General features: G+C 39.3%; 1 protein-coding gene across 3 annotated transcripts in view; it reads right to left on the bottom strand.

Annotated features, from left to right (window-relative positions):
• RAB3C (RAB3C, member RAS oncogene family) overlaps positions 1-13,582 on the bottom strand; it is a 297,703-nt gene that overhangs the window by 34,224 nt on the left and 249,897 nt on the right. For all 3 annotated transcript variants that reach the window (XM_004458827.4, XM_012525290.4, XM_004458826.4), the window contains exon 4: positions 2,861-2,985. In XM_004458827.4, the coding sequence (XP_004458884.2) occupies positions 2,861-2,985 (125 nt within the window). The remainder of the gene's footprint in view (positions 1-2,860; positions 2,986-13,582) is intronic.

The raw sequence follows: 13,582 nt of genomic DNA, 5'->3' as shown, positions 1-13,582 counted from the left end.
CCTATGTTTGTTTTGTAAGTTAATAACTTTTACTACACATTTATTGTTTATGTTTGTTCATGTATGAATGATATACTTCAACAAATCGTTTCAAAGAAAAAAAGAAAAGAAAAAAATGTACCACACCAATGCATGGTGTTAATAAATAGGTGGCCTTGGGAACTCTGTATTTTAGGGATGCTATTTCTGAAAACTTCTCTAATTAAAAAAAAAAAGGGAAAAATGACAACAAAAAAGCAATGCCTAACCTCTGTGTGTAAGTGACGGTATTCTGGACAATGGGATTTTACCAGGAATTTAAAAAATAAAACAAAAGCCTTGAAAACCTTTAAATTTAGACAGTGAGGGTGTGTTTCTCATTTTGGTTATCTCATGATCATTTGTGAAAGTGAGAGTAGTCATGAGAACAAACCGCATTAGAGGAAGTAAATGAATGCACATGGTGGTTGCTATGACAACTGTTAGCTTTTATTGACTAGAGAGCAAAAATCAATTAGAAGCCATTGGCAGAACTCGCACAGGGACATAAACATTTTGCCTCACAATTTCAGGAAATTTCTCACATCTGTGTACTGCATGGAAAGGGTTTGTGTGTGTGCCATTTGGTGGAGTCAATCTCTTGATGCCTTCCTGTCATTCTAATGTCCCCTTCCAGAACCCCTCAACATCCCAGTATTTTATTAGAATGGTAGAAAAATTTAGCCAGATATTTGGCTCATATATACTGATGACATTAAACAATTTTGGTTCCAATCTATCTTTCTTTGAACCAAACAATGTTCGTGTTTATGCATAAAGATAGCCTGTGTGCTTTTAGCTATTTCTTTCCTGACTTGGCAGACACCTGACTCCTCTCCAAGGAGGAAAGCGGTAGCTGGTCCTCAGGAAGCCACTTGTCAACCCATTTCCAGGTTTCCTCTCTCTTCCACTGGGGAGCAACCAGTTCCCATGTTTATCTTCATCTTTGTGAGGAACAGAGAAGTCTGAGGAAAGGCTGCCAAGATTTTTGAACTTTTCTTGACATTGTTAAGTTGATATAAATGGACAGAGGCCCCATGGCAAGAAGATAAGGGCTCAAGAGCAATGGCGGGAAACCAGAAATGAGCTGTGTGACTTTCTCATGGGCGTCTTTAGGAACACTTGGCGGAAGGGTGCTTATGGCCATCAGATGATAGCATTTAGGCTAACAAGCTCCTTAATCTCATGAAGAAGTCAAGTTGTAGAGTGGACTATGCTTAGGTGAGTATTGAGATTGCTAAACCCCATCAATGCTGCACACCACCAGCAGATTAATCCCAAAGCACACCCTTCCCCGCAGTGCTTTCCAAATGCAGGTTGAGACCCAATATTGGGTCTTGGAATCAATTCAGTAGGTTGAGACTATTGCTAAAAAAGAAAAAAGAATAGAATAGAAAATAGCATAAATGTCATTTAGCACAGGTAAATATATTTTGTGAAATTTTTGTTTCATTCTCTCTATATGTATGTGCATACTGGGTTTTGAGGTAGAATATATTTCTTACTGTGGGTCCCAGTTGAAAAGGTTGGAAAATCAGATAGATATTTTCCTGTTTAGAATCCTTCAATATTCTCTGTTGTCTACAGAAAGGGAGGGAGGGAGAGAGAGAGAGAGAATTCCAGCTCCTCTGCCTCTGGGTTGGAATTGCTCACAAATCCACTCACAACTTTAGCAACATTATGCTATGTTCCAACCCTTCTGCTCACTGTCCCTTGGATTTATGCTGAGGGCAATGCCCTCACACCCTTGTACTTTTCTTCCCCTCCTCTTAGTGGTTTTCAAATTCTGCTCTCCTTAGGGACCATTCAAGCTTTATCTGGTCATTTAACCCACAGTGATCTCTACCTCTTCTCATCACTCACTCTACTGGCTGTAAAGCTCACTTGGGTACATTATCACCCCAGGTGTCTCCTCTGCATTGTCCTCCACCTGCCTCTGATCCTGCCCACACTGTTCCATCCTTCTGGCACTGCTGTCTGTCTCCCTTTTTCTGCCTCCCTCTTCCTGTTGCTTTCCTCTTGGCCTCTGCTCCTAGCTGACCAGCTCCTCATTGCCCTACTCTCGTTATCTTATTATTTCTACTCTCATGTGTATATTATTGGGAGCTTCTTGAGTCCAGGGAGACCGTGGATCACACATTTTTGTACCCCCGTAACATCTGGCACAGTGCAGGGAGGGCATATAATAGGTGCTCAGTAAAAATGTCTTGAATTACGAAATTAATCACGATTCCCTCCTTTGCACTGAAACTTTACTGTACTCATTTGAGCATTTTTCTTATATGGAATATTTTGTTTTTGAATAGGCTTGCTGTTTTTAAAGCTCTCCTTAATATCTACTATCTCATTTGATCTTATCTACAAGGACCTGATGACATAGGCATGGATTATGATACTTATTCTTGAGAAATGAGGAGATTGAGTCTAAAGGTTTGTAATAGTTATTACAAATCTAAATCTAGAGTGTGACTTATTCTGTGCCACATTACCTTCCTCCGGTGGAAAGTTGAGAACTACAATCACACAATAAAATAAAATGCTTGCTCAATGCGAAATCTTGTGTATAGAGAAGAAACCAAAGAAACAGTGAGCAAGCATAACCTATGTTTTTCATGTAATAAGAATTTGAACCAAATTCTGATTGTTATATTTTGCTTCGATAAATGTGCTTGAATTCCAATGATGCCACAAGAAAGAAAGTGGGAGGAAAATGCACTTACTACTTAGGAGGATGTGTTGTTTCCTCTGTCAGGTTGACAAACTTCAACTCACTCTGGCAATTAGCTGGGACTCTACAGTGTAACAAATATTTACCAAACTCTCTCATTAATTTGTTCCTTACCAAGCTGTTCTCCTAAATGTTGGCCTCTCTCGGTTGAGATGACCCGCTCGTCTTCCATGTCACACTTGTTCCCAACCAGGATAACCTGGGCATTATCCCAAGAGTATGTTTTGATTTGAGTTGACCTAAAAGAAAAAGAATAGGCAGGAAACAATTAGAGGAAAGCAGAATAGCATTAGAATTAATTAGTTCAGTGCAGTTTTACAGTGCAGATACTTATTAGGGATTGCCTGTATCAAAAATTAAGAGATGGAAATGAATGTGGTTCAACCAATTGGGCTCCTGTTTACCATAAAGGAGGTCCAGGGTTCGATGCCCAGGGCCTCCTGGTGAGGGCAAGCTGGCCCATGTGGTTAACTAGCCCATACGGAGTGCTGGCCCATGCGGGAATGTGGCCCCAAACAGGAAACCTGCAGGAAAGAATGCCGGCTGACAGAGAGAGCTGGTGCAGGAAGATGACACAACAAGAGAAAAAGAGGAGAGAAAATCAGAAGACATAACAGAACAGGGAGCTGAGGTGGTGCAAGAGAGTAATCGCTTCTCTCCCACTCCAGAAGTTCCCAGGATCAGTTCTGGGAGCCACCTAAGGAGAGTACAAGCAGACACAGAAAAATACACAGTGAATGGACACAGAAAGTAGACAATGGGAAGAATGGTGGTGGTGGTGGGGGGGGGGAAATAAATAAAAATAAATCTTTAAAAAAAATTAAAAACAGTGGTGTATTAAAAATTATTTTGTATTCTATAAGGTTAATAATATGACTGCTTCTTCCTTTCTGCCTTTTGACCCCATAATATCTAGTATATTTACAGCTAGGGTGACAAGCTGTCTTGGCTTGCCCAAGACTTTTATCAGTAAAAGTTTCTCGTCCTGGGAAATCCCTAAGTTCCAGATCAACTAAGATGGTTGGTAATCCTTTTCACAATCCATCACACAAAAATGTAATGTTCCCTTATTATAATAATGACTAAGTGGCTAAGGAAATTGGGGTTCAGGAAATTCTGGGGTAATAGTTTTTAAAAAAGAAACAGAAGAAATAATATCCTTATGCCTTGCATTTTTAAGAGAAAAGTTCCGGGCTAATTTTCATCAAAATTACAGTGCAATGGGGTTTAAGTTACCAAAAACACTATATCTAGCATTTAGCATAAGTTTCCGCTGTGGATTGTGATGCACATAATCTACTTTTGGCTTTGAAACTTAGATAATAATTATAATAGTTAATACATGGGGATATTCTAACCACTTTACACTTGTTAAAAATAATTTAACCATTACAAGTACTCAATAGGGATATTACTGTCCCTATTTTACAGCTGTGGAAAATGAGGTATAGAGAGGTGAAATAATTTGTCTATCATCACTTGTCTAGTTAAGTGGCAGATCTGGAAATGAAATCCAGGAGAGGTGGTTTCCAAGCCTGAGCTCTTGAACATGTTTCCATACTATTCACTCAAAGTTTTAAAAGTACAGTTCCTGTGCATGTGTACATATTGTTATCTCAGAGAGGAGGCTGAAAGGAAATGATGTTCTTTAATCCTCCCTTTTATACTGGCCACATTCTTATTTAAGGACAACATTTTAAAATAGGTTGGAAAGGCATATCATCCAATGGGTAGGGTCAGGAGAGCACAATCAAAGTGTTGAAAAGCTAAGCAAATGAAGAAAGTTTAAAGAATTGATTTGTAAAGTTCAGAGAAGAGAAGCTTGGGAACAGTCTTACTAATAATTGCCAAGTGTTTGAAGATTGTTAAACAGAAAGTAGTAACGAGCTGTTCCCAACCTGATGAGAGAATGAAAGCAAATAGCTTTAAACTGCAGCAGGAGAGCTTTCAATCAGATGCCATCTCTGTTTCTCCCTCCCAAGAAGAAAGGAGAGAGCTAGAGGAGACAGAGTTTTATTTCACAGTATCCCCTGAACCAAGCATGAATTTTAAAATAAGATTAAAGTATTCGGTGCAACGTACTCTTGATTCCACCTGGACCCCTCCGAGGCTCAGCATATTTTATCAGAAAAATCTGAGGAACGTGACCTTTCTAATTCTGATTCCTTAGTTAATAGTTTCAACAGTGGAATTCAGCTTGTACCCACGGACTTGGGGAAAAGGCTGAAATTCTAAACTCTATGCTTCTTTCCAATCATATCTGATGTGTGGGGCATATGAAAAAATGAAAATACATAGAGAATTAAGGTGTAAAAAAATACCCTCATGGACACACCTTGAATCTCAAGCTCTAACATAGTCTTACAAATAAACTTCAGAGGTTCTGTTAAAGACAATCAAATCTGGTTAGATTTCCCTGTGTAGTTTATTATTATTATTATTCCTCTGTTACTATAGGCCTTGTGGGTCAGACTTAGGTCTGTGTTCTAAAGGCCCTAAGTAGAGACCCCATATGTTAATAGAGAACGTTCTAGACCTGATGGCACTGTTAGAAATCAGACACTTAGAATGAGGTTAGTGACCTGGAGGCCCCAGGAGAGTCACAGTTGTGTAAGTTGAGGGGTTGGGGCTGGGAAGTAAATGTCACAGCTTCCTGAGTTCCCAGGGAACAAATGCCTAAATTGATCCTGTTGCACTCCTGACTATATAAACTCATAATCCAGAGTGCATCTTTGTGAAGAAAGGAAGGGACCTAACTTAGCACCCATCAGCTGATTTGAATTCTTAAACAAAGTTAATTGAATGCCTGTTCTTGCCATTACATGCATTTTAGGATCTCAGTTCTGCTGACATAATAACCCATGAGGTACTGGGATACTGCAATTGAATACATGTTTTTGCATACACAACTTTCTCCATTTACTAACAATTTATAAAAACATTTGAAAAGAAAAGTATACACTTCTTTGCCATTACTGTATCAGAACCAACGCCCTTTCCATTTGTTTTTATATATGAAATATTTTAATATAAGCTCTTTAAATGCCCTAAACTGCCAAGGAAATAAAATGAAATAAATATTTTCTTCAATTATCAAGGTTTTATAAAGAATTTTGAAAGCTTAGAGCACCAATGGAGACAATAATAATTTTTATTCAGATAAGAATTGTAGTGTGGGACATTTGTGTGGAGGCAAACAAAATATCAATTTGCTGCTAGAGTTGGTTAATTTCATGATTGGGATCAGGGTGTAAATGCTCAATGTCTGGTCATGGTTTGACTACCTTGGACTTCCTGCTGCTCACCATCAACAAAGCAGAGAAGGTAGCTCCAGGTACGGTCCAATGAGAAAAAACACATATCTTTTGATTCAGAAATTGTAATACATCATAGAATCCAAGATGTCATCAATTATACGGTGAATATTATATTATGAACTGCTTGGAATAAAAAGATGCAGCCAAACTATGATACAATGCTTCTACAGTAGTCCCCACTACACACACACATCAGACACATCAGTTTCTTTTTGCTTTGGAAATTCTTTGGTGTATTCTGCAGGATTTAGCAATTTCTCTAGTCTTCACTTGCCTTACTTAGTGAACAATAGACAAAATCATTTTATCCCTGTCCGCATAAAAAATTTACCATACTTTTTCTGCTAGTATCTTCCCTTCTTAGATCCTGTAGGGCACTATGTTGTTACTTTGCAAGAAAATATGAAGTGGTGGTCATGCCTCCAAAATGAGTATTTGACTACTAATATTAAGTTTATACCCCTTTCTGCATACTTGGTGGATTTCAACCCATGTAGTTACTATTTTTGGTCCTTGTCCTTCCTGTGTTATATCTGTATTTCCATCTGGTATCATTTCTCTTCTGCCTGAAAGAATTCTTTTTACATTTCTTGTAATGTGAGTCAACCAGTGATAAATTCTCTCTGCTTCTGTATGTCTGAAATAGTCTCTATTTTGCCTTCATTTTTGAAAGATATTTCCCCTGGGTATAAAATTTTAGATCGAAACTTTTATTTTTCTTTCAGCTCTTTAAAGATGTTAGGTCACCATCTTGCATTTTTTTCCAACAAGAAATCTATTGTCATCTTCATCATTATTCCTCTTTATGTGTCTTTTTTTTCTTGGCTGCTTATTTATCACTGATTTTGAGCAATTTTGATTATGACATGCCTTACTTATTTTCTTATGCTTGGGATTTGTTCCTAATTCTTGAATCTGTAAAATATAACTACCATGCTTTCTGTTTAACTCTGGGTTGTTGTAAGAACAAATGTGGTTTTATGTAGGATACAGTGAATATTCTTAGTCCCAGTTTAGGCAGCCAGCTGCCTCAGTTCAGCTCAACTCATCCTTTCTAATTCCTATAAGCTAAATAATTTATTGGAATTTTTTTTCATCACAGAAACTCAAATTTGTTTTCAATTCACTTCTCCAGGCTAAGATTCTAAAACTGGTAAATTTCTAACTGGGAGCAAAGGGCTTTCCTCTAGTATTTCTATTAGGAATCTGACAATTGTCTGTTGAATAAAATCTTCCTCTCCATGTGGAAATTATGTCTGTATTTTTGTGTCATTTGTTATATTTTGTAAAATTTCTTATTTGGGAGATGGGCTTCTAAACATCTCATTAGAGGAACTATCTTATTTCTTTGTTGGTCAGAGACACACATTTAGAGAGTGGTTGTCACCAAATAATATACATGTGAAAAGATGATTTATTTCTGAAACATTGCAAAGATCCTTTGGGATTTACTGCTAATCTCAAAACAAGATTAATGAATTCGGAAGCAATATGTTGGTCGCCATCGTTACTCCATAAATGTCAGTTAACTCAGACCTTACTGGTACCAGATCATAGGTACCAAAAAATTTGTTATTTATTTGTTGTTTAGCTAAAACAAGAGTTATACATACATACATATATTTATATATACATGTATATGTAGAGAAAGAGTGAGAGAGAGAGAGAAGAAAGAGAAGAAAGTGTAATTTATTCCCATTTCGGTTCTAGTCAAAGATAAAAGTGGAATCTTTCAGAAAAGCTGGGATGGGGTAAAGGGAAACAAAAAGAGTTTTTGGTATTTTACATGTAAGTGAGTTAATTCTGTCTGCACAGAATAAAATAATTTGTATCTGGAGAGTGTCAAACTAACAAGCCAAATCTTAAAATAGCTCTATTCCTTCTCCCCCATCCTGGATGCATAAGTAATTTCCTTTGAATTTAACTTCTTTTCATAGAGAATGGACTCCTGCTCGTCACTTGGTTCTGGAAAACAGTGCACAAAATGCAACTTAGTGACCCCAAAAAGGAATTGCTCTACTAGGATCTGACTTTGGGCTGTACCTGAGAAAAAATAAGGCATCAGAGAAAATGTGATTCACTCTTTTTCATCGAGCCAAACTCAGACAGGTCTTAATAGAAGTCTTTTTTTTTTCCCCTTAATTTTGGAAGTTAATATTTATCCACTGCATCCATATTCCTTATTCTCTTCAATAAGCCTCACTTATCAACATCTCGGTATACTTTGTAAAGAAACTTTCCAACTTGATCCTCCTGATTTTTTCCCCACTAATTTAATCATTTACATATTCAATTTTTCTCAGTCATTGGAAGTCTTTTACAATTACCCAAACCAGCACAATTAAATTGGAAACTCTGGGTGATTCATCACAGATATTAGAAAATATCCCCCCAGGGAAGCAGCTGTGACTCACTCAGGTGGGCTCCCGTAAACCACATGGGGGGCCCTGGGTTCGCATCCCGGGTCCTCCTTGGGAAGGCAGGCTCAGCCAAACCTGCGGAGAGCCACTGGCCTGCAAGTGCCACGGAGTGCTGCCAGCCCGCAAGCGCCACGGAGAGCTGACTCAGCAAGGTAACGAACAAAAAACAAGGGAGACAAGCAAAAAAAAAAAGAAGAGTGCCCAGCGAATGGACACAGAGGCAGACAGCACACAAAAAAGCCACCGGGGGGAAAAAACAAACAAACAAACAAAAACTATCCCCCCCAGGTATTTGGCATGTGCAGCCAGGTGTGTGCATCACCAGAGCCTCCCTCTTATTTATATATTTCTTTTCTTTTTTCTTTTATTATTATTATTTTATTATTTTTAGAGATGTTTGAGAGTACATAAATGTTACATCGAAAATATAGGGAATTCCCATATACCTCACCCCTCCCCCTCCCATGCTTTTCCCCACTAACAACTAACATCTTTCAATAGTGTGGTACATTTGTTACAATTGTTGAAGCATTGCTACTAACCACGGACTATAGTTTACATTATGGTTTACACTTTGCACTGTGCAATTTTATAGGTTTTCACAAAATGTATACTGGTATATATATGTCATTGCTATATCATGCAAAACAATTCCAATGTTACCAAAATGCCCCATGTTATACCTATTCTTTGCTCTCCATCCTCTCAGAACCTCTGGTGATCACTGCCTTTATATCAATGTCACAAGTTTTTCCATTACTAGAATAATAAGTCTACTTCAGTTCATAGTTATATTTCTCCTTATTTTCATTCATTCCTAAATCTTGAGGATTTTGGGATTGTGATGCCTACTCTGTTTCCAGTAGAGAGGGGGCTTAGATCTCATGGGGCAGGTGGGTGGAACTGTCTTGCTTGAGGTTGTAGATACTCTCTGTTTTGGGAGCATACCTTAGGTACATCCCTCTATTTATTTATTTTTAATTTTATATATTTTTTTGGTTTAAAAATAATTGTTTTTCTTCCTCTAACAACAAAAAAATATTTAAAAGTAGTTTATAATGATATATACAAAAAGAAATTTTAAAATTAGAGAGTCATAGTAAAGAAGCAGAAATAGGGCCATAATAAAACCCAATACATATGCCAAACATGTAATTTCAAGAAGTTGAGAAGCTAGGCCTTTTATTTATTTATTTATTTATTTATCCACTCCCCACCCCCCCATTGTTTTTTTTTTAAGAAAGATTTATTTATTTATTTCCCCCCTTCCCCTCCTCCCACCATGCTGTTTTTGCTGTTTGTGTTGTCTTCTCTTCTTATTTTCTCTCCTCTAGGATTCACTGGGATTCGACCCTGGAGACCTCTGATGTGGAGAGAGGTTCCCTGTCAATTGCACCATCTCAGTTCCTGGTCTCTGCTATCCTTCACCTTGACTCTCCCCTTATCTCTCTTTTTGATGCATCATCATCTTGCTGCATGACTCATTTGTGCAGGGTGCTGGCTCACCATAGAGGCACTTGCGTGGGCACTGGCTCACTGTGCAGGCACACTTTCTCTTCTTTTTTTTCACCAGGAGGCCCCAGGAATCAAACCCAGGTCCTCCCACATGGTAGGGAGAAGCTTTATCACTTGAGCCATATTCTGCTTCCCCCCCCAGCCCCGTCCCCACATTGTTTTGTACTCACTGTCTGCTCTCTGTGACTGTTGTATGCTCATCTTTTTAGGATGCACCAGGAACTGACCCCAGGACCTCCCATGCAGGAGGGTGGTGCCCAGTGGCTTGAGCCACCTCCACTCCCACCTGCTGTGTCTCTCATTGTGTTTCTTCACTGTGTCATCTTGTTGCATCAGCTCATAGTGCCAGCCCATGGCATCAGCTCTCTGTCTTACTTGTCTTCTCAGGAAGGCACCGGAAACCAAACCCGGGACCTCCCATGTGGTAGGCAGGCACTCAACTGCTTGAGCCACATCTGAAAAGCTAGGCTTTTTGTATATGTCTTACCTTATTTGATAAAGAGAGAAAAAGGGGGAAAAAATAAAGTATCCTCAAATAAATGTTCTCCAGTGTTTGGTAAAACGTTTTGTTATTTAAAGAAGTGGCTTTAGGTAAGATTGCTATATTTTCATTAAAAATTCTAATAGAGAAAATGATAAGGAAAAATAAAAATTATTTGAAATCTCACTGCCCCCAGATAACCCTATTAACCTTTGGTGAAAATCCTGTGATAGGTTTTATTACTGTTCTCACTTAGTCGTCACCTCCTTCCCTGTCCTACTGATTTTGGACTTAGTCAAGTGATTTGCTTTGGCCAATGGAGTGTGAAGAGATTTGATGTGTGCTCCTTGTGAGCAATGCCTTCAGAGGCATTGTGAGTTTCCAACAGCCTCTTCTGTTCTTGTTCATCAGGAGACTTGCCCACCCCTGAAAGGGGCTGCTCTGTTGGCCCAGGAATGAGAGGCCACCAGAGGCCCAACTGAGTACCACAGAGACCTGAAGATACCAGTCAAGCCTAGGAGAACCTGTTTGAACATAACACACTTTATATGGCCTTTGCTTACCTTTCAAACTTCTTATCTTTTTGGCCTCCCTCCTCCCATCTCTTGCTACACCCTTATCAAGTTTCTTTGACTTCCCCATTCATGCTGTGTTTTTTAACACATAGAGACTGTTGCTATGAGTGATTCCATTTCAGGTTTTATGGGGTCTGAAACTAATAAATATTTGAAGTCCCAATCTAAGAGAAAAAAATTACAAAATTATAAATTCAAAATGAGGAACAGGGCATTTTAGAGCAGAAGCTGTTGGTAGTCTGCCTGCTCCAGGTAGTACCATTGCTGTGCTTGTTACTGGCTGGCTTCCAGCTGCCCATATGTGCATCTCTGCACTTGACATTTTTCTTCAAAACTATGGAAGCCACTCTGCCCATTCAGGGAAGGCCAAATATAACAGAAGTAACACCCAAGGAGCAGACCTCAGGCAATGACCCCAGCTCCCTTTCTCAAGGAGGGTAACTCTGAGGTGCGGTATACACGGTTTTGCAGAATTTGCAAGCAGGATAAAGCTCTATTTACCCACAACGGTAGCTGGCTTGAAAATATACCTTTTGTTGGCTGCCTTCCCTTCCCTGTTTTATTTCTTCACCCACTATGGGTATTTCCTGCACTTTCTAAATCACTGTTTCAGAGCCTGCTTCTGAAAGAATCTTTACTAAATCACTCTGAAGGAACTTGTGGAAGCAAGGGTCCCAAGGCTGAGTAGTAGTGGTATGCTGGGGCAGGCAGTACTGGCGATAAGAGCTGATAATTACATATTAAGCACTTCAGCAAGTCAGTGATTAAACTATTTGTAGCTTGAAATCAACCGTGGTGGGAGTATTTGCACCATGGGCATTTGGCAAATGCTAAAGTCATATTTTCTTTTTCTTTTTTCTTCTCCTGTTTTTGAAGGAGTCAGTTTAGACCAGTACATCTATAACTTAAGCTTTGCTAACTTTGCAAGAAATCTACCTGTAGCTGTCACATGTGCTAGCTGTTTAAGCACATTTATTCCCTCTGTGTTGGGCTCTGTCATTCTCTTCCATCTGGTCCCAGCATACGTATTCCTTTGGATTAGGTGACTTTCACATGGACCCACAGACAAATTGCATGCCACTCACCCTGGCCTTTCTTCTGCCTCTACTCCATCTGGACTATGGGTTCTCTGAAGAAAGAGACCTCAACTGTTTTGTTCACTATTGTGTGCTCAGTATTTATTGAAATGTCTAGTACATAGAAGGTGCTCAAATGGTAATCTGAATTGGTGAATGAATGAATGATAGAACTGAATGTGGCAAGAGTGCCTAAGAAGTTCAGGTAATATAGAAGGTAAGCAAAAAATAAAAATAGCACAGGAGGAGAATCACCAAAATCTTAGGTGATGTCAAGATGCCCTGCACCTACTTTAGGACCCGTTGCCGGCAGAGTTCTCCACGGCCTTTTATACCCTGAGTATCCATGGTGGGGGCAGGCAAGTGTGACCCCTCCACACTCTCGAAGGCCACCTTTGTGACTAGCTTTTCATTCCTGAAGGGAGGAATCACATTTTCCTTTCTGTTCCAGCATGAACAGTTAAGATGAGAATACCACAGGAAGCACCTTTGGAGAGGACCTCCTTCCACATCTTCATTTCATAGATGGCAAAGCCGAGATACAAGATGTGAAGTGACCTGCTGAGGGGACACAACTCAGCAGTGGCTAGTGTGGGTTTATAATTCAAGGCTCCCAGTGACTGCTTTTCTACAACAAGCCTCCACAGGGTAAACAAGTGACTATATTTCATGGGATACGGAGAATAATATGTTTCCTGGGGAAACCAAAACCATTCTCCATAGTTTCATAGTGTCATTCAGCTGTGGACTGGAATGAGCAGAATGGGATGTGCCTGAAGGATCTGTCTGATCTGCTTGTCTGCAGTAGGTCTGCTGCTGAGTACCAATACTGGGGATTTATTTCAAGAGCTCAAGATCCCTGGGGTACTAGATCCGCCTTGCACCACATCTGATTCTGCTTCATTAGTCTAAATCGAACCTTAAACCTGTTTCCACCATGCCCTTTTGTAACTTTCTGATCTCTCTTGGAGTTCATAAAATGCCACATTCTATTTTTTAAAACCATAGGTGTAGTAGGAACAATTGGATACCCTCTCTCCGTCAATGTAAGAAAGTAAGGAAAAAACAATTTTCTCCCTTCTGGACAATAAAGAGTCCTCTTCAATGAGAGGATGGATATCTGACAAAGGAAAGGATCAAGGATGTGTGGGTTATTCTCTCACAAGGGACAAAGTCATGTTAATTAAAACATTCCTTTCTCAAATTAGATAAGATTGCATTGTCCCTGAGGAATTAATGGTATTTGACAGAATATGCTGGCTTCTTAGGTTGACAGTAAGGGTATCAGGCAGTCCTTGCTGAAGGGGAAGTGGACTCAGAATCTACCATCTGCTTTACTTTCACTCAGAACACCAGACCATCTAATGGCCCCAGTGGCTGAGCAGACGAACTGCTGTCACATTCAGCCAAAGCTTTAGCACTGACGTTTATAAGACATTAAAGTAGGACTGA

Source organism: Dasypus novemcinctus, chromosome 2, assembly GCF_030445035.2.
Source record: "Dasypus novemcinctus isolate mDasNov1 chromosome 2, mDasNov1.1.hap2, whole genome shotgun sequence".
NCBI lineage: Eukaryota > Metazoa > Chordata > Mammalia > Cingulata > Dasypodidae > Dasypus > Dasypus novemcinctus.
The sequence above is the reverse complement of the archived record's forward strand: the minus strand, read 5'-3'. Positions and strand labels throughout refer to the sequence as shown.